General features: G+C 40.4%; 1 protein-coding gene across 6 annotated transcripts in view; it reads left to right on the forward strand.

Moving 5' to 3' along the window:
- LOC131105440 (intermembrane lipid transfer protein VPS13B-like) overlaps positions 1–24328 on the forward strand; it is a 265748-nt gene that overhangs the window by 154840 nt on the left and 86580 nt on the right. For all 6 annotated transcript variants that reach the window (XM_058053560.1, XM_058053558.1, XM_058053556.1 and 3 more), the window contains 3 exons: positions 3002–3205; positions 6336–6462; positions 7310–7453. In XM_058053560.1, the coding sequence (XP_057909543.1) occupies positions 3002–3205; positions 6336–6462; positions 7310–7453 (475 nt within the window). The remainder of the gene's footprint in view (positions 1–3001; positions 3206–6335; positions 6463–7309; positions 7454–24328) is intronic.

Below are 24328 nucleotides of genomic sequence, written 5' to 3' on the forward strand. Positions count from 1 at the left end.
CAATCAGTAATAAATAAATAAATATAATAATAATAATAAAACGGCAAATAATAAAAACTTAAGAAACCACATTGGTTGGTGGGTAGACAAATTATTTTTTTCAGATTAAAATGAACAAAGCATTATTAGAGCCCTGTAGACATGACAAAACACGACTATAGTCACATTTATACTCTTTTTATTTACAACATATTGCGCAACTGCAGGGTCTTGAGAGACATGCTAACTCGCAAACTAGAGAGCTAGCGACCTAAACGGTAGCCAAAAACTTACCACTTCCACACGGATAGGGAGGATAACTATTAACAGTTATTTAACCTTTAACATGAACATTAATCAAACATAATTTTTTCTGGGTACATGATACCATACAGCATCCATATCAAACTTGCGCGGGCCGCACTAACATTAAACTTTCAAATCAAGGCGGGGGCCTCAAACTAGTGTCCTGCGGGCCACATTTGGCCCGCGAGCCGCGTGTTTGAGACCCCCGAGTTAGAGCATAGAAAACCTGTTTACAACCATCTAAATATGTTATATTCCCCTAGACATGAATTAACACCCATATAGTTCACCTTTACACTCGTATTACCCAATATAGTAAACATAATAAGACAAAATATTGTCAAAGTGCATGTTTTCACTTTATTGTGTTCAGCAGTCGGAGAATAGAAGCTTAATACTGTACCACGGGGTGTCCTGATTATTTTAAATGACTGTAAAATTTAAATACCCCCCCACCCCAACAAAAAAACGCAAACTTCTTGAAATAATGCCTGTGAATCTAATCCACATGCAGCGTTTACAGTGCTTTTGATGTCTTATTATTTATTCGTTTATAAATAGCAGCGCTTCGTCATAAAAATAGTTCAGTGGTATTTTCCAGCTATTAAGTAAGGTTGGCTCGGGAACAAGGGCAAACATATGTAATATGTGCACGCCACCCCCACCCTGCCGTCCTCATCTGCAAAAGGGTGTCGATTATTAGTTGTTGTTTTCCTTCGTCTTCACGTGCTAGTGGCTCACAGATGTGTCATAAAAGCTTGTGAGAATGGTGTATTCCACCTGCTTGCAGCTTTTTCTTTAAAAACATATGTGTGCATATGATTTACATAAATATGGGGATATGGTATGGAGAGTGTCTTCACTTGGCGAAGCAGTGCGGTCCTCACATGACCAATCAAATATGTAACCCCCCAAACACACAGACACACACAATACAGTAAGAAATCTGGCTTCAATTATTTTTAAACCCAATGGAAGCTTCCAAATGTCTCCCCTTTTGTCAGAAATTAAGCTCTCCTGTTTCCTGCAAATGGCTGAAATATGCCGTTAATATTACCATGATTTTTTCTTTCTTTATCATTTATATTAATGTCACTGGGGGGGATGACCCTGCAGCAATGTGGAGACTTGGCTTCAGACATTCATGTTGATTATGACTAAGAGGCTCTGCTAAACGGGCTCAAGTGGAGAGATAATTTGGAATGCATATGATGTAACCGCGGTTTGTTTAATGTGAAAGATAGAGTTTGGGATGGATACGACATGGAGGTTGTGTTACAAAAGGTCTTTATGAGTTTGACTGACACATCCCACCCAATCTTTCTTGGTTTGATTGGTATTTAACTCTGTTGAGAAATGCGGTTCCAAATGTTGATTAAGGATCTGTTTCACTTGTTTGTGTGTCAACAAATCCAGCGAAGTCTGCTTATACACTTCTGATCTCCCATCACTGTTGTTTTTGTACTTGATGCTTATTGTCATAACATAACACACTCACGGAGGCCTTTTTTCCAGTGTGGCTGAGCATGGGATATGCTGTATGAAAATTAGCACTGACATCGCTGAACCAAAATAAAACTACTCGGGCTGCCCCTACATCTGTAGTCATTTTAAGCCCTTATTTATTCCATTGAAGTAGTCATTTGATTTCACCAGCACAAATAAACATATCATAACAGAGCAAAAGCTCTGATGTCATATGCAGATGCTAAGTTGTGATTATTCTTTCTTGCGCATCTTGTCTTGCAAATGCAGAATGAGTGACATCATTTTTTTTGGCACCGATACAAAAACAGCAATTGGAAAGCAATGCCGAATCCTGATGCATGTCTATGACTTACCAGATTTAAGTTTATGTACGAAGTGGCGGTCATGTACTTTAGGAATGCGTGATCTGGTGAGGTTGATGATCCGGTAGGCACGAAAATAGCTAAGTAACACTACAATATTATTACCATATTTTGCCAGTTACTGTATATCAAAACAGCAATACTTGAAACACAAGTAAAGCCGTGGAAAGTCATCTCGCACAAAAATCATAGACAAAATAAAAAAATACAAATAACTTTTCCCACACTGTGCTCCTCTATAAGGAGTTCAGTTTTTAATCTGTATTTGTACAGAGTAATATGGTTCGGCGCACCACTATGCGCAGACAATTTGGTAGACTGAACTGCGCCGAGATGGGCGTGACAGCGCACCAGGAGAGGAGTCCACTTTTTCAGCTTGGCGCAGTGACAATTTTGTGACAAAACAGCGTGACAAAGTTACACTGAAAGCTCTCCAGCTCCTACTTGGTCTATGCTTGGCGCAGGCGAAGCGCACCCTGCGGAGTGGTAAATTGGCTGACAGGCACACAGTGCAGACATGCCACCATAACCTCACAGGTTGGTTTTTCAGAGTGTCGGGCACATTTCAATGCAACCAGCAGTCTCGGACATTGGAGCCCTTGGTGTTGGTAGCTCAGTGGACATGTACAGATTATTATTAAACACATATATAGGTGTCATAATAGATGATAAAATTATCTGGAAATCAAAAACTACAAACACACCGCTGCAAGAAGTACTTCAATTTTCAATACAACGAAAAACATTCTGGACCACATAACGACAGATTCCGTCTTCAGTGTTTAAGTAGAGAATGTTTCCATCCAATCACACCATGGGAATATTATTCCATTATTTCATTATTCTATTATTGTATCTCCTTTCAGACGGGCATTGAACCTTGGTATCCTGCGTGACCCTGGCTCCGAGGTGGAGGATCGTCAGTACCAGGTTGACCTTCAGTCCATCAACATTGGTACAGCACAATGGGAGCAACTCAAACCAGAGAAGGAGGGAATAAAAGGAGGTGTATTGGCGGACAGTGAGAGGAACTCGCAGAACCCGGCCCTGGAATGGAACATGTCTAGCAGGTCAGGTTTCTTCTTGGTATTGATATACAGTATTTTATATTTGTATCCGTCATCATTTGTAAAGAGGTGTTCACACATATGTACTTATACTCCCAATATGAATATCGGTATTCTCAAACAGTAGACTCTAATGAAACAAAATCTTTGCTTTGATTGTAACAGAATTTGACACACATCACTTCCCGATTTCTCACCTCGAGCTCATTTGATACATTGATACTCTCACACTCGTGTTTTGGACTCTGGCATATTCTCGCCACAGTTTTTTTGGGTATATTTCAAGTAGTGGTGGATGTGCTGTGGCCTCAGTCAGCTTCCTGAGGTTTTGTGAGGAAATTCCAGTACCAGGGACCACTGACTGGAACTGTCCTCATTCCAGTGTATTGCTGGCTTGGAAAGACTCTTTGTCAGGCCTCTGTGAACGCTCTCCGTCTCCTAGTTTGTCGAGCTTTTATTTTTTTGCATATGTCCCAAGCCGTAATGCTGCTTTGTGTTCACACTTTTAGGGTTTGTAAGAAATAGAAGCCAATTTCCATGTATAATAATCCCTCATTTATCATGGTTAATTATTTTCAGACCTGACTGTGATAAGTGAATTTCCTTATTTGTAAATGAAATATACAGAGAAAACTAGTGGTTTTTACCATTATAGGAGCCCTCTGCACAAGAACTAGCACCCCGGTGCCCAGATGGGAAGTAACGCCGTATTTGCAAGTCTAACATGGTTAACTATTTACAATTTTCACATTTGGAACTGAACTGTTAAAATTTCCCTTCAATGCGTATCCTTCTCCAAGCTACACTTCTCCATGCTTTTCCACTTCCTGCTTATTGTGGACCACTTAAATACCTTACATGGGAAAGATGCAGGCTAGCTCTAATCAAATGCACTTCTACCCCCTTGTGGACGTTTTTATGACTTAAAACTGCACTCAACATGATCTCTTCTAATGTGCACTTGCATCATCACCTGTTTTTCCCAGTTCCATATGTCCAAAAGGAGTAGGAAGAAGCAAAGCTTATTAAATCCTACCCCTCCATCTGGTACTTTTACAATCAGTAACTGTTACATTTGTTCACTTCCTGCTTTCCATAATATAGTTTAAGTTTTTTTTTTTTTTTTTTTTTTTAATAATGTACCGCGTACCGAAGTACGAGGTGATATGACCATACAATGACATAATGGGTACCATAGTAAGTGTCAATATAGTGATATATATAGCACATCATGACTGGTTCAAGACTCTTCATCCTTGTATTTAGCAAACATCAACTGCTTGTATTGTTTCTTGAATTGGCTCATCGTTGTGCATTGTTTGAGGGTCTTACTCAATCCATTCCATAGTTTGATTCCACATACTGTGGCTTCAACATTCAACATTTGGGTTGAAAAAACTTACGAAACTTAATTTAGGCAAAATAAAATAAAAATGTACGTAAATATGCATTTTTCTTTTTACTAATAATAGGCCGTATTCAATCACAAATGTACCATAGATATATTTTTGAAAACAAAAATGCGAAATTAGAACCGCAAAGTGACGACTGCATTGTTGTTTGCAGTACCTCCACCCCAAAGTGTACAGAGACGCACACACAGCTCAATATCAGAGGCCTCCCCAATATTACCAGTAAACCGAGCCCCATGCCTTTTTTTGCCTTTCTGGTGAATGATAGCACCTGTCCCTTGCAATGAGACACTCATTGTTTCAATCCCTGTCTGAGGGGAGATTAGCCAACACCAATTGCCCTCATAGATCATTTCACCTCTGAATGAAACCTCTTTCAAACCCTCTATTCAAAGAAACGTGTCGGAAAATAATAGCTCGAGGGCAGCATTAATGCACATTTGTGTGGCAGAAGTGAATATGATAGTGGGCCTGGCTGAGTACTGTACACCAGCCCGCTTCGAAACAGGGCCTTTTATAATCCCAGCCAACTATAAATATTGTACGGCATGATTGTGTTTTAATAGCAGCAGATGTGGCAATTAACACCACCTTATAAAGCGGGCTTGTATATTTGTTTTACTGCTAACAAATGTTCCCACAAATATGACTTGATTGTGGGAATTGACTGGAGTGAAATGAAGAAAGCTGATGTTAGACGCTTCAGCTTGATCTTGTGTATACAATTAAGGAGGGGTTTCCATTTGGGGGCTTGTCAAACGACGTCTCACTGTGTCTCTGCGCCTATTCTAGCTTCCAGCTAAAACGTCTTATTTATGGAAGTATTTTCACAAGTACAGCTACACTAAGAAAAATAAATCAATGGTGAGCTCAATTATTAAGGATATGAAAATGCAAGCGTATGAAATGTGTCTCTGGTTGTCAACTTTTACTTTTAAACCCAAAACTATAAGAAATTGTTTGAAAAAAGTATATTTTTTACATTTACAGTACAAATGAAACTTGCATAAATTTGCAACCCATCCAGCCTTCCATTTTCTATGGCGCTTATCCTCACTAGCGTATACCGCTGGAGCCTATCCCAGCTGACTTTGTGCGCCCTTCAATGTATAACCAAAATTATAAATATATTGTTAAATCAATGTTATTCTAACATTGTCACTAAAAGATTGCATTGAATGATGATGTATTTTATAGCTGTGCAATGAAAAAGGTGTGTTATGCTAAGAGTCCACTGTGGCGCCTAGTGTCACCAATAAGGTGCCGAGTGGCGTGCAGTGGCTCAAACTGGCTCGTTGTGGCCCGTAACAGCGGCAAAAATTGAGTTTGCCGGCAAGAAAATTTCAAAATGTTTAAAATCTTTGTATCCACCAAGTGGAACCAAATGTTGCAAACAATCCACCTATTGGAATCCACTGGAATGTAATGGCGCGAGCCAAGTTGCACCAATGATGCTAGGAGTCCACTGGGCCGGCGTCGGTTGGTGCCAGTTCACGCCAAAGATTATGTGATTGGCGCGTAGTGGCTCGCTCGTAGTGGTGCCGAATAATGGCAACATGCCAAGCGAACCATAATTCGGCGCCAAAGCGAGCCACTACGCGTCAATCACATAATCTTTGGCATTACCTGGCACCAACCGGCGCCGGCGCAGTGGACTCCTAGCATCACAAAGCCTAATATATGTGTGTTATTATTTAACATTGTTATATGTATTTCTTTAGTATAAGGAGACACCAGGACCGGCGGGCTATTCTGACACCCATTGTGACCGACTTCTCGGTCCGCATAACTGCTGCCCCCGCTATCATCTTCAGCAAGAATCTGCCCCCTGATGCTGGACAAGCAGAGGTCAGTGCACTGATTATTCTCAGTCATACATCGAATTAGAAGTTAAATTATCTATACTGTAGAATTGTATTGTTTGTCTTTTGACCAGTTCCTGAAACGTTAACCTATGCCTGTTAGCATACAGTAAGTCACTCATTAGAAATGCCCCAACCATGATACCATGTAATGGAGGATTTTGACACAGAGTTCACCCTTTGCTTATACAGCTGATATTTTCTGGCACAGCTTGTTCCAGCTTCCTGCCACTTTGATGCCTACTCCTTCTACGCTAGCACGCCCCTCCACAACACATAACAGTACACTGACGTGGCCGTACACACCTACAGAGTATGATACTCTATGTATAGTGTAGGTCCCATAGTGTACATTATAAAAATACATTTTATTTGTATAGTGCTTTTCAAAATACTCAGACGCTTAAATATTTATTTATATTTTTATAATTACAAATTATTATAAATGATTATTATTATATTTAATAATTATTAATTATTATAAATTCTAATTTCTAAATTCAAAATTAGTATTTTATGTTATTTTTATTTATTTATTCGCGTAAATATTTATTTATATATTTATAATTATGAATTATTATTAGTATAAATTATTATTATTTATAATAATTATTATAAATTATAATTTCTAAATTATGAATTATTTTATATTTTATTTTTATATTTGATATCAGAATAAAACATTATTAAAACATGGCAGACATTTACAGATGCTGCGTGGAAGACTGTTTATAAAATATATAGAAGGAAGATGATGCACTAAGTTCACAAAAAGTCATGTTTTTGTTTTTGGATGAATTAGCCTCGCCTCCCATTTTTGATTTCCTCTCCAGGACTTGGTGGTGTGTGGTCACTCTCTGGAAGTTAATGTGACCAGCAGTCTGGATTTCTACCTGAGCATCGCTCAGGTGCACCTCCTTCATCAGCTTCTGAAAGACAATATGGGGGCCATGGACACTCCTGGGCAAGGCGTTGAGGTACACATCAGTAATGAGAAAGTTTTCCCATTTTATTACAGTGTATCTTCTCAAGGGACAATACTATAGATGTGAAACTGGGATATACTTCAGAGTAATCAATGTACAGATCGGATAGTGGTATAGATTTATTATCCACTGAATGAGCTGGAGGCGGCACGGCAGTCGAGTGGTTATCGCGCAGCTAGGAAACTAGGGTTCAATTCCACCCTTGGCCATCTCTGTGGGGAGTTTGCGTGTTCTCCCCGAGCATGCGTGAGTTTTCTCCAGGTACTCCGGTTTCCTCCCACATTCCAAAAACATGCTAGGTTAATTGGCGACTCCAAATTGTCCATAGGTATGGTACCCCGCCATCCGAAGACAGCTGGGATAGGCTCCAGCACCCCCCGCGACCCTCGTGAGGAAAAAGCGGTAGAAAATTAATGAATGCATGAATGAATGAGCTGGCAACATATGTAAAGCACCACAATATGGTGTTAGTGTCATGATCTGGGGTTGCATGAATGCTACCAGCACTGAGGAACTGTGGTTCAATAAGGGAAAACATGAATTCCATTATGTACTATGACATTCTGAAGCCGAGCATAATCACCTCCTTTCGGTAACTTGACCTGGTGTATGCCTCCATTGCTTTCTGGCCGTTTTACTTCAAAACCCTGTCTTGCTTTTTTTTCTGTATACTCTATAATGCCCCTTAACTTGCGCCTCCACCGGGGAGGATCCAACACATTTAAATATTTACTCAGCGCACAGTGGTTCTCTAATGTGCCTAGTTTACTGCACCGTGCTCAGCTGCAGCTTTCAGGGCCTTTCCTATTGTTTACAGGACAGGGAGCTCCCAGGCGCCATTTGCCCCGTCTGACTGCTCAATAAAACTTGCTAATGGAACACAATATAAAAATATTTACCAGCTGTGGTGAGGATGGGAGTCACAGCAGAGAGGAATGGACAAGGGAAGAGAGCAGATGAGGCAGTAAATTAAAAGAAGCGAGTGGACAGAGTAATTCCCCTCTCCACCTGTACTTCTCTGTAGTTAAGTAACGTGAAGCCACTGAAAGATACCTGAAGTCACTTTGGTTTCTACACTCATATTTAATTAGTAATGATTCTAGTCTTGATGTTGCCGACAAATGGTAATGGTTTTATTTCATTTGAACATGCATCAGATTACAATTGAATGCATCACATAATCAGTTCACAGTTCCACATGTCCAAAAGGAGTAGGAAGAAGCGAAGCTTATTAAATCCTACCCCTCCATCTGGTACTTTTACAATCAGTAACTGTTACATTTGTTCACTTCCTGCTTTCCTAATATGGTTCAAGTTTTTTTTTTGTTTTTTTTTTGTCACGTATCGAAGTACAAGGTGATATGACCTTATAATATGACCCCTGTAGTTCTTCCCTGAGATCATATTTCTCCTCTCTTGTAGAGAAGTATTGGATGACATTTTTAGGTAATTGATTATTTTTAGCCTTATGCATTATTTTAGCTTAAGATGAACTATATCAGCAAGTTTAAGCATTGTCATTTTAGAAATAAGGAGTTAGTATGTTCTCTGTAGGCGGCATTATGAATTATCCTTACTGGCCTTTTTTGCAGTAGATTTAGCGAGTGATTGTGTTTATAGTTATTAGCCCATATTTCCACACAATAAGTAAGATATGGTAGAACCAGAGCAGCTAATGGCTGCAAGAAGTTTCCTCCAGGTTCAAGTCAAGATGGGAACAACTGTAGCTGGTCTACTACTACCATTCCGTATTTTTTTCAGTGTTCTGCAACTCAATGCCAATGCATGTGTTTCTTTTGTCATGTAAACGCAATTTTTTTAAAACTCCGTACAGCTGTAGAGCAGTTAATTACAATAAATAGTCATTTATTTGGTCACTTTGTTTAAACTAACTGTACCTTCATTCTTCTCGGTGGTGTTGGTCTTTCCTTGACCGACCTCTGTGGGGGTGCTTGGCTCAGGCCCTGTACTGCTCCAACATGGTGGTCAGTCAACAGAAGCCCTTTGTGCAAACTGCAGGGCCCTCTAGTGGCGTGTTTCATCACAGCAAATCAAAGGCTGTGTCTTCTCACTCCCACTCTCGCTCTGCCAAAAATCTGTCCACCCGATGCTAATGCGAACAATAGTATCGGTAGTATATGCTCTGACATTGTTTGCTGTTGGAATTTGCCAGAAGAATGTTTTTGATGTTTTCTGAATAGAACAAAAGAGATGCATATCATTTTAAACAAGCCGTGCGGATCAAATTCCCGACTATTTGCAAGTTTCAGGGCTGTAAGACATTGTGTTTGGAAGTGTGGGTTTTTATATGTAGTATTTGACATGTTTTTCCCCGTTCCGCGTGTATACATCCTGTTCACATGATCTTATTAACATTCAATTAAGAACACAGCGCCTTTCATTTGAGGAAAGCCTAAAAAGCATCTCTGCTCCGTCAGCAGTTTAAACACTTTTTTTAAGAACATGCTGTTTGACTTTAACAGATTCCCCAATTCTGCAAACTGATCTCGAACAGTTCCCATCACCCCCTTAAAGCTGATTTATTGTCTCGGTTAATGGATTTGTTGTGTGTACACCTCGTGTGGTACTTCACTAATTCTTATTCATTGAGCTGTGTGTGTAAGAAAATCATATATTGTCATAGACTGTTATTTTTTTCCCATAATCTGTGCAATATAGTAATTTGTCAACAGTTTTTTTTTTTCTTAATAAAAGAATGACCCATAGCTGTCAACATAACCTCTTGCATTAGGGACTAAAACAAAGTATGATGAACCGTAGCTAATGCTGAGACATCCTAATATCCAACGCAACTCATGTGTCCATTAACTTCAATGAAGCCGCCTATATATTTTAAGTAGTTACATAAATCGGCCAGACTTTTATACATGCACTTCATTGGCCTCAGACGAACTCATTAACTGTCGGGCGGATCATTCTTACACCGTCTACATTGTTGTTCCTCGAGGAATGGCCCCATTAGCTGCTTGATGTTAATCAAGATGAAGTGAAGCTGGGTGAAGATCAGGCAGCTTTCAGCAGCAGGAGATGATTCAGTGAAGCAGCTATGAATAGATGACAGAGAAGCTTCTTGGACTTTGGCAGTGTAACAACACAGAAATGTCTGTCCTCACTCGCACACACATGCAAATCCATTCACATCGTCCTAACATTCTCTGCGTGCTTACACGGGAACTGCCTACAGTCTGCTACTCGGGGACCAGTACTGTAGTGTTGCTGACGCGTGCATGTATATATTTGGTGTGTCTGATCTTCTATGATGCTGTTTATACTACTGAGACAAGTTCAGGGGACATATTTGCACTGGCTGGCTTGACACACCATTTGGCACACCGGCGTAATCCAGCCATCTGTTAAATTTGTATACTGCTCATCCACATTAGAGTGAGCTGGAGCCTATCCCAGTTGACTTTGGTTTTGGTTAAGGAACATCACACGGTACTGTACACTTGGATAATTCAACATGTTTGTAGGAGAGTCACCAGTGAATCACATGAGACAAATAAACCAGCAACCATTCACACTCACAGTTTCCAGTTAAGCTACCATGCATGTATTGGGATGTAGGAGGAAGCCAAAATATCCAGACAAACCCACATATACAAACAGGAAGAACAAGCTAAAGCCGCACACACATGTACTTTAGCAGCAGCACGACAACGCTAAAGTCTAGGTCACAACCAGATGTGTGATTTTTGGCATTCCCCAAATCATCGTGTTTGTTTGTTTGTTCGTGGAGAGCGTACTTGTGGAGACCATGAAGGAATACGATTTTGACGTAATCAGGACGTACAGAATATCTGAACGTCTGTTGGCTCACTAATTACCGTATTTTCTGGACTATAAGTCACTTCGGAGTATAAGTAGCACAAGGCCAAAAATGCATAATTAGGTAGAAAAAAACATACACAAGCCGCACTGGAGTATAAGTCGCACAAGGCCAAAAATGCACCATTAGGTAGACAAAAACATACATAAGACGCACAACACCAAAAAAAAAAAAAAAAAAAACATAAGTCACACATGGCCAAAAATGCATAATTAGGTAGAAAAAACATGCATAAGTAGCTCTGGAGTATAAGTCGCAGAAGGCCATAATTAGGTAGAAAAAAACATACATAAGTCGCACTGGAGTATAAGTCGCACAAGGCCAAAAATGCATAATTAGGTAGAAAAAAAACATACATAAGTCGCTCTGGAGTATAAGTCGCACAAGGCCAAAACTCCATAATTAGGTAGAAAAAAACATACATAAGTCGCACTGGAGTATAAGTCGCACAAGGCCAAAAATGCATAATTGGGTAGAAAAAAAACATACATAAGTTGCACTGGAGTATAAGTCGTACAAGGCCAAAAATGCATAATTACGTAGAAAAAAAACATACATAAGTCGCTCTGGAGTATAAGTCACACAAGGTCAAAAATGCATAATTAGGTAGAAAAAAATACATAAGTCGCACAAGGCCAAAAATGCATAATTAGGTCGAAAAAAACATACATAAGTCACACTGGAGTATAAGTTGCATTTTTTGCGGGTAATTCATTTTCCAAACTACTTAACCAAAACAGACATTATGTCCTCTTAGAAGGCAAGTTCTAACAATAATAAAAGAATATAGAACAGGCTAAATAGGTGTAAGATATGCTAACACAATGGTTATTCAGCTACACAAAAAATAAACATGAACAGAAAAGGTGTCCTGTGTTTATGTAACATAAACAGTTTTTTCATTTATAAGTCGCTCTGGAGTATAAGTCGCAGGAACAGCCAACCTATGAAAAAAAGTGTGACTTATAGTCCGGAAAATACGGTAGTATGTATGTGGGGTGCATATGTAAATTGAGAATTCTAGTTTTCTAATGATACATTTCATATTTGATGCATTTCCTGTATTATATGTCATTCGTTCAGATGTACCTAATGAAGTCAGTTGAGTATACATCTCCACATTTCCATCACTTGTCCATCAACTGACACTCACCAAAATCTTTGCATCATCTCCATTCCCTGACACTTGTTGAAAGTTGCCAAACGATCGAGTGTGTCAGATACTAGTTCAGATAAGGATTGGAGCTTGTTCCTTTTGAGGTTTTCCTCAAACTGGGATGCAGCCACAACCACAGTGGAAGGGGGAAAATACCCTCTGGTGCAGGGGAAGTCCCACACAGCTTCATCCTCCACCTCATCCTGGGATGATTACACGCATGGGAAACGGGTCTTTAGACTTCCTTCAACACTCACGTATGGTTTGGTCCACACAGCAAGGTTCGGTAAAAACATCTCCGGATTGCCATTTGTTGTCCATTTTTGTCATTGACTTATACATTTAATATCCTGTTATTGTATGTTCTGTACTAAAATCGACACAGTTTTTGTGAGCTAAGCAGCTGAGATTGTATGCAGGAGGATTTAGTGCTAAATCTGTGTGCGTGACTGTGTTTAAAAGTGTTTGTGCACAGGCTCTACTCACGCAAAGCTGCACTATTACCGCACTTAATTATAAAGCAGAGCGCATTGCCAACCAACACGAACTGCGGTGAGAACTGGATTTACAGTAGACACGAACACATTGGTCGGTAGCTGCTTTGGTTTGTCAGTGGCTTTGAGCAATAGTTTGACTTCTTTGTACGGAGGAGCCAGTGCTTCTCTGAGGCTTCTTTTCTATGCACATCATCCACACAACCACACATAAATAGCATGTTTGAACAGAGAAGAGGGCTTTTATTGTTGTGTCATGTTTGAAAGTATTATTATGTTGTTTTTGACAAAAAAAAAAAACACATCCAGATGTAGGGTGTCCATTGTGTCTGCAGTATATGACAAGGACGTTTTTTTTTTTCTGTCCCTGAATGTACCGCTAGAAGATGTTATACTATCAAACTTTGGAAGCCCATTTCTTCTTAAACTATCAATTTCTCTGTCTTGTCAAACATGCTAGGTTAATTGGCTACTCCAAATTGTCCATAGGTATGAATGTGAGTGTGAATGGTTGAATGAATAGCCATTGATGGCTGCACGGTGGATGAGTGGTTAGCACGCAGGCCTCACAGCTAGGAGACCCCAGTTCAATTCCACCCTCGGCCATCTCTGTGTGGAGTTTTTGTGGGTTTTCTCCGGGTACTCCGGTTTCCTCCCACATTCCAAAAACATGCTAGGTTAATTGGCGACTCCAAATTGTCCATAGGTATGAATGTGAGTGTGAATGGTTGTTTGTCTATATGTGCCCTGTGATTGGCTGGCGACCAGTCCAGGGTGTACCCCGCCTCTCGCCCGAAGACAGCTGGGATAGGCTCCAGCACCCCCCGTGACCCTCAGGAGGATAAGCAGTAGAAAATGAATGAATGTCCACGTTTAAATGAGGAGTTTTTCTCTTTCCGAATGGAATCTTTCTGAATGACCTTTCCGAAAGCAATGGTATACATGGAAAGGAATATTCCAATGGCGTGTCTACATACGCCGCTATAATCAACCAGAATAGTCAATGGGGCATGCGCAGTAAAGCATAAACACCAACATCGAGTTTTTCGTGACAGTTTTTCGTTCGTCCAGTCTTGAAATTTAGTTTGAATCAAAAACAAACTTTCCTTAGCAGTCCAGTGCTGATTGCTCGCCTCCATTTTTTTTAAATTGAAGAACGCCTCAAGCTGCGTGTTACGTCATATCTCACCATTCGCTGAAAGAACGCACCCAGGAACAGGAAAAGTTCAAAAAGTAAAAAAAAAAATAGAAGTTCAATCTTGCTAATATTTTATAATTAAGCTCGGCACATGTTTTATATAGATATATATTTTCTTTTTTAATAAAACTGGACTTGTGAATGGCGTATAGAAGGGTTTAGATTCTGTTCCACAGATGGCGCTAATGCACACGAAAGCTGATTGCCAACCGCCAATAAACAACAGAAGAAGAAAAACACCACGAAGAAGAACGCAGTCTGACAACTTTCCGATTGAGCGGAAAGTCACATCTGTGAATCCGATTATATATTCATTCGGATTGGCACTTTTCTTTCGGAATGAGGTGTATACAAAGGTTAGATTCTTTCCGTTTGAGCAAGTAACCCGAATGGAATTGGAATATTTGGGTCCATGTATACGTGGCTAATGTCAGCTAAATTTCAGAAGCACATCGGAATCTGGATCCTTGTCTCTGGCCAGTATGTTTCTGTATGAGTGAGCTGTCTCATGGACTGCCGCACCTTGTGATGAGTGTTTCATATTGTCTCCGAGAGGTAAAACATCCCACTCCAAGACAGTGATGTGTCACGGCAGCTTTGTACGGCCAACACAAATAATGAAAACGTACGAGTGCAGGAAGCTCAAGCGCGGACAGATTGAGAATGCGGCAGAAAACAAGAAAAAAGAAAGCTGAATCTGATGTTTGTTTTGATTTTTTTCTGTAAATATGGGAGCTGACGTTCCTCAGAGGTGTGCTCTTAACCAGTCAAACTTGCCATTAATGCTCTCTGAGGGCGAGATCCCTTTTCCCATCCTGCTTAGCTCTATTTTCATTTGCCCTGTTGCTTCTGAGTACAATAATAAATAATCCTCCCTATACAGCCATCTCCTTTTCCATTTTGGCAGCTCGCATCTGTTTAGTAAGTGCTGTTGTCTCATTCCGTCTTTACACAGTTTCTTAACCAGGGTTCATCTCGCTGCCCTTCTTTTGTTATGAAACTAAATATTTTTCCCGCTTTTTTTTCATCTGTCACTGACCCTCCTGTTTGAATCAACTGCTAATTGACAGGCAGTAATAACAAGTCACCTTGCCTGTTCGGTCTCTGCACCCCAAACTCACCGGCTTCTCAAAGCATAAATGTGGCTTAAATTGGTCCCTTAGAAACTCAATCTATTCGAGATCAGTAGCAGCTGAATTCGCTCTCCACTTCCATCGGTTTTGGCAAAATTGGCGTGAAAACTCCAGATTAAATCATGAAGGTTGGAATTCTGTCGGAGCAAGGAGACAAACAGCGTCTTTTAGGACAGACATCGGGCCCCTGCGGTCAACTATGAGATCGGGTGTCGACTCAGGTGAACAGAGTCAGGGGTGTGCCCTCTGTGTCTGACTGCAAAGGAAACGGGGTCAGAAACCCAGGGGACCAGTAAAGCAGGGCACACCGGGGCAACTGGTGCAGACACATATGTACACGTATCATGGTAGACGTTTTCTTTTTTTAAGGGGGTGAAAAAAGGAAAAGGATTTCTTCATCACCTGTAAAAGCAAGATATTACCTACACAAACAGGGGGGGAGTATTGAGTTCTCCTTGGATTATGGAGTCAAGTTTTTTGTGGATTTGCATGTGGATATGATTGAATTTGATTGTACCAATGTATTTGGTTAGGCTCGTTTAAATATAGGAACCTTCTTATAATTATTGGATTCGCAATGCATGAAAAAGTCCTGCTGTACCGGGTTTAGATATTTTACCGCAGCATCCATGTGCTTCAAAATATCTGCTCATATAATTTGTTGAAATTCTCAAGCAAATAAGTAAGATTTTACTCTTTTTACAGTCTTTAAAAGTGGAAACCCAAGCAGAAAAGAGCATATAAGCATTCACAGTAAATGACACATAATGAATAGCCATTGATGGCTGCACGGTGGATGAGTGGTTAGCACGCAGGCCTCACAGCTAGGAGACCCCAGTTCAATTCCACCCTCGGCCATCTCTGTATGGAGTTTTCGTGGGTTTTCTCCGGGTACTCCAGTTTACTCCCACATTCCAAAAACATGCTAGGTTAATTAGCGACTCCAAATTGTCCATAGGTATGAATGTGAGTGTGAATGGTTGTTTGTCTATATGTGCCCTGTGATTGGCTGGCGACCAGTCCAGGGTGTTTCCCCGCCTCTCGCACGAAGACAGCTGGGATAGGCTCCAGCACTCCCCGCGACCCTCGTGAGTATAAGCAGTATAAAATGAATGAATTAAATTGTCCATAGGTATGAATGTGAGTGTGAATGGTTGTTTGTCTATATGTGCCATGTGATTGGCTGCCGACCAGTCGAGGGTGTACCCCGCCTCTCTCACAAAGATGGCTGGGATAGGCTCCAGCACCCCCGCGACCCTGTGTTATTATAAGCGGTAGAAAATGAATGAATAAATGAATAGCCATTGATGTGACACATAGACATCCTTCACTATTTGGTGACCCAAATTGCAGAATTTTTTTTCCGCACCATATTTCCGTACTTAACACATACATAATGCACACCTTATTATAAGGTGCATGCTAATGTTTAGTTGAACTTTATTCTTTTTAACAATACACTCATCATATTCATCTTCTCCCACAAATCCATTAAAGTCCATATCTTCTGTATCTCAATTGAACAGACATTAGATCATTATACTTTTTTTTGACAAAGACCCAACGAGAATCACAGATTGAAGATACCTGAAAGTCGTTTCTCTCTGCTTGAACTTTGTCGGTTCAGTTCAGCCAGGATATCATGCTATCTGAAACTCATGTTTTGTTTTCTATTTTTGCTTTTACTTTGTGGTCTATCTATTCCCCATAGGGGGGTAAAAAAAAAAGCTCTCTACTGTTGTAGATGAGGGGACAGTGGGGGTCTTACATAAGTGTCCTTTGAAAAACTAACTTGAAGCACATCTAAGCAGTTTTTTCTCTGAGATCTGGGAACATATCCAGACTGAAATAAACTACTCCAGTCTTCTGTACTCACCTCTGGACATAAACAGCCAGTTTGGACGTAAGTTCTCTTACTTCCATTTGGCTTTGTGGAGACACATGCACATTGCACTTGTGTGTGTGTGTGTGATTCCTAAGCCACATTCCTAAGCAAACCACCTGCTGCACATCTTCACTCCCGTGAATAGTCCCATCTCACCTCAGGTTGCTGCTGTTTTCCTTGCTGACACAGACATGTCTGTCTGGCAGCACCAGAAGGAATTTTAGAAGAACATTTCATGACCTAATCAAAAGCATCCCTACAGTTTTTGAAGTCTCCCAAACCCTTTGTGAACCACAACCCCCCCCCCCCCCCCTTGAAGACAGTAGAGTTTGAAGTTGTTTGTTTGTTGAAAAGAGGATGCCAAAGCTAATGATGTTAAGTTAAAAGCATTACTAAATCTTGACTGACTGATCTTAAGAACCAGTATTTTAACCTAAGAATCTCTTTGTTTTCTGTTTCTGCGTTGCCACTCTTCGCTTTTCTTTAAGCCCCGAAATCTAAACTGAAATGAAATAAATATTTAATTGAATCAGGATGTCTTTTGAATACTGCGTGTCCTTTCCCAGTACACAGCAGATTTGTAATGTCCACATCGAATTTTCTCTCGGTAGCCTGCCCACAGACAATGAGCCTACCTCATTCAGGGACTCGCATGTGTAAACACTGCAGCCTGAATATTAGATTAGAGTATTAGCCCCATAAAAGTCTCCCAAACTAAATAGTGACAGTGACAACTAATGAGAGACAGTTGTTTTCAAATAGGCAGGAACCAAAGACAAAGAATGAAAATTCAAGATGATGACTTTAATTCTGCGGGGGGTTGAATGACACCATCAGACTGGAGGGTTTGTGTTTCTTATTCACTTATTTCTAATTGCCGTCCACTTCCATTCTACACATTAAGGGTCTCATTTATAAAATACGAGTACACACTGAAGGTATTTGCTCAATTTTGCTAGCTAAAGATAAAAGATAAAACAAAGGTGAGAACTGACAGTTAAGGTGGAAACATCAGGTATGCATATGACAGCTTCCTCTGCAACAAAAAAAAAGCAGAATTTCCAGACGCCTTGATGCCCCTGCAAACAAAGAAAAAGATGCCTTGATGCCCTTGCGAACAAACGAAAGCAGAAACACCATGAAAGCAAGGGCAGTGGCGAAAGCTGATTGGTCCAGGACTCCAGCCTCTTACACAATCTTCAGTGTATAAAAGGCCAAGCAGGAAAAGGAAGGGTGCTTTTTTTAATAAGACCCGCTTACTTGTAGGCATACAGGGACTGCAGATAAGCCCGGGCGTCTGTATTAGGTATAGTTGTCAGCTGTAATAAGACCCGCTTACTTGTAGGCATACAGGGACTGCAGATAAGCCCGGGCGTCTGTATTAGGTATTGTTGTCATGGATAAACAATCTGGTTCTCATTCTGTGATTTGGTTCTTTAAGATTCCCTTATCCTTTATTCGAAACCCACTTAGAGTCCTCAGGGGGAGGATTTCTACAACACAAAAGACGAAAACAGCATGCATGTAAACATTAAAACGCATCAAAGCCTGCGTAGGTAAACACCTGCACGCAATCTTCTTTTTATAAACCACACTTCACCTGGAAATGTACGCCGGAGGGTCCACTCAATCCACTTACTTTAAAGGCTCAATGCCAAGCACCTCATGAATGAGAATGAAATGATCATTGGTGTCGATGTTGCCAGGTCGTCCCACAAGCGGCATCTACATAATTGAAACTGATAACAATTTCCAATCATATATTAAATTGTGTTTACTAGATTGTAAAGTCTCGGTCACAACCAGTTCTACGAGCTCCAACGGCTCGTCGTCTATATGCAAAAAAAAATGCAAGAAATGTAGACCGACTGCAGACCGGCCAAATAAACTCGACGGGCTCTTGGTTTTTTCGGGTTGCAAGACAAACTTACGCACTTATGTCTTCGTGCATCAGCCAAATTGCCAACATAGGCCATTTTTGTACATTTTTTTTGTACGTCTGCACATATTCAGATATTTTGTACATCCGCCATGCGTGTCAAGACCTTAGTCCTTCATGGTCACCACAACGAGTTTCCACAAAAAACACAGCGATTTGGTCAACATGAAAAATCGCACGGCCAAAATAATCGTATGTCCAACTGTAACCTAGACTTAACAAGTGGACTGTCTAAGCTAGTGCTGATCGTACTGAAGCAAATGTTACGTCGTAAATGTATGCTGCACTGTACTATGCTATCATATTTATGAAGTATGACTTACATAGTCATAGTCAGTTTGTTATGCACAGTGGAAACGTTTTGACGATACTTGAAGAATCATTTTTCAATTCTTATACATCACGATGGTCAAATCGTCAACCACTTTTCCAATCTGTTTTCACTACAGTCATACAGTTAATGAACAATTCAAATCTGGCACTTAGCATGACTTTCTCCACAGACTAATGCAATTACCTTGGTCCTACACAGTTATTGTATCTTATAGGAGTTAATTCTATCACAGCCAGCTGTTGGATTCTATTTGTTGATCTGAATCAGGTTTAGATTGGTTGGGGATCGCTGAAGCAATAAATCTCCCGTTGAGCTCTAAGGGTGGTGTCTGTCAAAGCTATTAAATCATTCCTTGCTCGAGATTAGGAGTCGGGGTATAGTGGGTTTGGCTTGGGTCTCTGTGGATCCATAGTCACACTCAGGCAACCTGCTTCAGGCTGCTGACTGTCATTACTGTGGATTTAGCTGCGTTTTCCTCAGCGACAGAAATATGAGTTCTAATGCAGCAACATGTGTCTAAGGGAACCGATACTGCACAAAGACACAGGGCAAGAACCAGGTTTTGAAGTTTAAACAATTATAAAAACCAAGATTTTGGCTGCTGTTTGTCCCAGCACCAGGTTTTCGTTGAGTAGCTTACTGTCGTCCATTTGGACTACATTAAATTTCAATTTTGCCAATGTTTCTTTTCATCATTCAGGCATTTTAGTTCTTTGTTTTTGCGCCAGGGCTTTCCCAGATGAACAAGAGCATGATTCTCATTGATTTGCTTTTGTTTACTACTTAATTTTTTGTATGTAAATACCCCATTCACAGACACCCTGAACAGGGTTCTTTCCTTTCTGGATGATCCAGTGCTTTAGGAATGCCTGCATGCATACATTATACTTTCATTAAGATGTTTCTTTCATGAGGAGAATCTGCGAGTTGGGTATTCCTCCATATTTTCCTAAAGTCCAAACACGGATGCTATAGTCTGGTAAATGTGGATGAAAAGTGTATTTGTGGCGTTGTCCCTCATCCTCCTGACATTAAACCCCAGAAGGAGTAAAAACCACCCACCAGCATTTTTCAGCACAGGGAGCTTGTTAAAACGGCCCCTCTTGGCGCCCTCAGCTTTGGAGTCCGCTATGTTTAAAGTACAGTTGACAGTCACTCCGAAGCACTCGGCATCCATTTCCAAGCTCCAAGGTCACGACCTTTCATTGCTTCTTTGTTGTGGTTCAGTTCGAGTGCATTGCAGGTTGCCTTTGTTAGTTAAAACAAAGTTGCATCTATAAAAAAAAAAAAAAGTCTGCTCCTTTGATGCCTTTCTTGCTTGTGGCTACGGCGTACAGAGAGAGGTGACTTCACATTATGAATGTCTTCCCCCCACTGTTCTCCACCAGAAAATGAATGCATGAATTAAGAGTCTTTTTGGCATTTTGACATTTCAAAAAGTAGTATTGTTGTTATTTTTTTTTATTAAGCTGGGGGTCTAGCTATTGATTTTGTTTCTGTGCTACATACAAAAGAACAGAGGCTTGCCCTGGCTTTAGGCTTCTGGTAAACAATAGCGGGTAGCGCAACAGGGGGTCGAACTTGTAAACTCTGATATAGTCAAGATAAAGTAGTTAACTTCCATGCAGACTACAAGCAAGTAGCTCAACAGTATTGTGCCGTCACAGAGATTAATAGTAATAGAACAACACTTATGTTGATGGAAATTCTCACCAGAGAACATGATGAAAACATGGTCTCAACAAGAAGGAATTACTCATGTAATTAGTGACTTTTATTTCAACTATGCAACTATGACAATAACTGTTTTAATGTTTTAATTCAGTTAATGAGAGAAATGTTTTGTTATCAAATTTTTCATTGTGATGAACACATTACTTACCATCTTTAGTTTTTCTGCGCATACACATAAACATTATTTAGTCATTTATAGAATGCACTGATATTTAAGCCGTTGTTGAATGAGCTTGCACTTGAACATGGATATTGAACATGGAACATTGAACATTGAACATGGGACATGGGACATGGGACATGGGACATGGGACATGGGACATGGGACATGGGACATGGGACATTGAACATTGAACATTGAACATTGAACATTGAACATGGAACATGGAACATGGAACATGGAACATGGAACATGGAACATGGAACATTGAACATTGAACATTGAACATTGAACATTGAACATTGAACATTGAACATGGAACATGGAACATGGAACATGGAACATGGAACATGGAACATGGAACATTGAACATTGAACATTGAACATTGAACATTGAACATTGAACATTGAACATTGAACATGGAACATGGAACATGGAACATGGAACATGGAACATGGAACATGGAACATGGAACATTGAACATTGAACATTGAACATTGAACATTGAACATTGAACATTGAACATTGAACATTGAACATTGAACATGGAACATGGAACATGGAACATGGAACATGGAACATGGAACATGGAACATGGCCCCGTAAGGTCCATGGAGACATGCTATAAACCCATCATGAAAAATGTGCAGAACTAGATTAGAAAATCAGATCGTAATGCATATTAAGGACACCACACCCTATATTTTGTTCTTAATTGTACGAATTTTGACAAAATCTCTTCCTCGATTTAAATTTGAGTTACACTGTGCGTGGACGACTCTGTGTGTGTGTGTGTTTAGGATGCCCCAAAATGCGTTTGGTATACAATGAGTAGTGATACTTTGCAAATCACCGCAGATTATTCTGAAGCTCTACCGTTTTGTAGTATGTGACATTTTACATGTCGCAAAATTGACATCAAATCATAATTTATACACCATCCATCCATTTTCTATACCGCTTACTTTCAACAGGGTCACAGGGGTATACTGACGAGAGGCGTCATCATCCGCATCCTCATGGGCTTATTCATTTTGGACCCTTAATAGTTTCTTTGAACATCTTCTTCATCCCCTTAATTTTCAATGGGTGAACAGTTTAGAATTTCTGATAGATTTAGTCTAATTTACAGAGGATTACACAGCACATTGTCACTGTCCTACATCAGGATCTTTCTGCCCCCTTGAACGACCACTTGCTAATTCTACTATATTCTTTTGATACTGTACTGTAGAGCTGAAAACTTCCAGATTTTCTTATTCCGTGATCTCTCAACCTGAATTGCAACCTACTTTTGATTCATCTGGAAACACTCAAGTGCATATGCGCTATTCAGATGTAAAACGTATGTTGTCATATAACACTGTAAACGGGTGGCATTCGGATGATGTGACATTTGCTTCCGCTTATTAGCCTTATTCCAGCCAAGCAATTCTGAGTTACACTGACAGAAATTGGGGTCACGCAGATGCGCACTGATATAATTGGCACCTGGGAGCCTCATGATTTCACACTTTGTGGATTATCCTCGGTTTTCCAGAGCGTTATGCCTAGAGACTCTGAGAAGCATGACATCATGATTGGCCAATAGATGTTGGAGGGTGCATTATATGTGTGTGTGTGTGTGTGTGTGTGTGTGTGTCATCACACATTCGCGATCATGATCAACTCCAAGTCCAGTGAAAGATTACACCGGGATGTGGAAACTGTGTTTCAGTGAAGCTATTATATAATGTAATAGAAAGTAATGGTTGGAAAAAGGGGATTTCAGCTGGGAGCAGGCATGTAGCTGCGGTGCATGTTTGCGTCCAGAATCTATTGCCTTCTGTCAGTGAATAAATTGGTGTAATGTTAAAGTCTACAGACCATATGTTATTAATACCTGTTGCCCTTGTCTATGAGCAATCATAGAGGGTTATAACTCAGTCCAGAAATCTTAAAAGCCAACTTGTGCTTGGCATTTTTTTAACTAAACCCTGTTTTTGGGGATATACTGATTGCATGCATTGATTCCAAATGCAACATTTGAACAACTGTGTGTTTTTGCATTGTTTCTTTTCCTCTACGCCCCCCAATAGTGTTCCCCATTATCCCATATTCCACTAAACCCATCTAAATATAGACAAAGAATTTGCTTAGGGGGGCACTCTCTTTGTGGTGGTGGTTAAAGAGAACATTGGGTATTTGCCATAATTGTAAATGCATGTGTATATAGCCCAGGCTCACAAAGAGAGACAGGGGAGTTTTGGCAGTTTCTCCTGGCTCTCGCTCTTTCCCAGCTGCCGCACAGCTTATTTGTCCCTTCCAACAAGGGGCGCTCATTGAGTGGACATTTTGACTGCACTGATACACTTTTCAAACACCTCCAACCTCCGCACAAGTTTCACCTGCTAAACACAACACTCGCGGAAAATCAGCTCCGTCTCATTTCCCCTCTCGGTCCTTGGAAAATCTTACTTTGTGACAGAAAAAAAAAAAATGTACACATCCTGTCCACATTAAGCTCGGGGGAAAGAGAAGGATCTGGCAAGGCCTATCCTGTGAAAGCTGGGCCGAAGAGAACAGAACAGACAGGCAGGCGTGCCGCAGCGTTTTATATGGCTCTTGTTCTTAGCCTTTGATGACACTGTTTAGTTTAGGAAATATCTAATAAGTCAAGTATTCTGTCTAATGTGCTGCCAGTGGGTTTACTGTTTGCCCGGAGGTCTTGAAATACTATCTCTGACACAGCAATAATATACATTTAAAATTCCCATGCAGTGGGTGGGAGGGAGTGATGTAGAGAGTGTGAGGGGGGGGCAGCTGAGAGTACATGTTGTAATAGCTACCATGTGCAGGTTTGATCAGATGCATGCAGAAAATGGGCCATACCTTATAGCGCCATTGGACGCTTTCTTTGCAGCGACCTAATGTCATTTGGGAAAAATGTAGTAGCGCATATAAAGTGGTCATATATAAAGGTTTGTACTCTGTGGAGAAAGC

Source organism: Doryrhamphus excisus, chromosome 17, assembly GCF_030265055.1.
Source record: "Doryrhamphus excisus isolate RoL2022-K1 chromosome 17, RoL_Dexc_1.0, whole genome shotgun sequence".
NCBI classification, from domain to species: Eukaryota; Metazoa; Chordata; class Actinopteri; order Syngnathiformes; family Syngnathidae; genus Doryrhamphus; species Doryrhamphus excisus.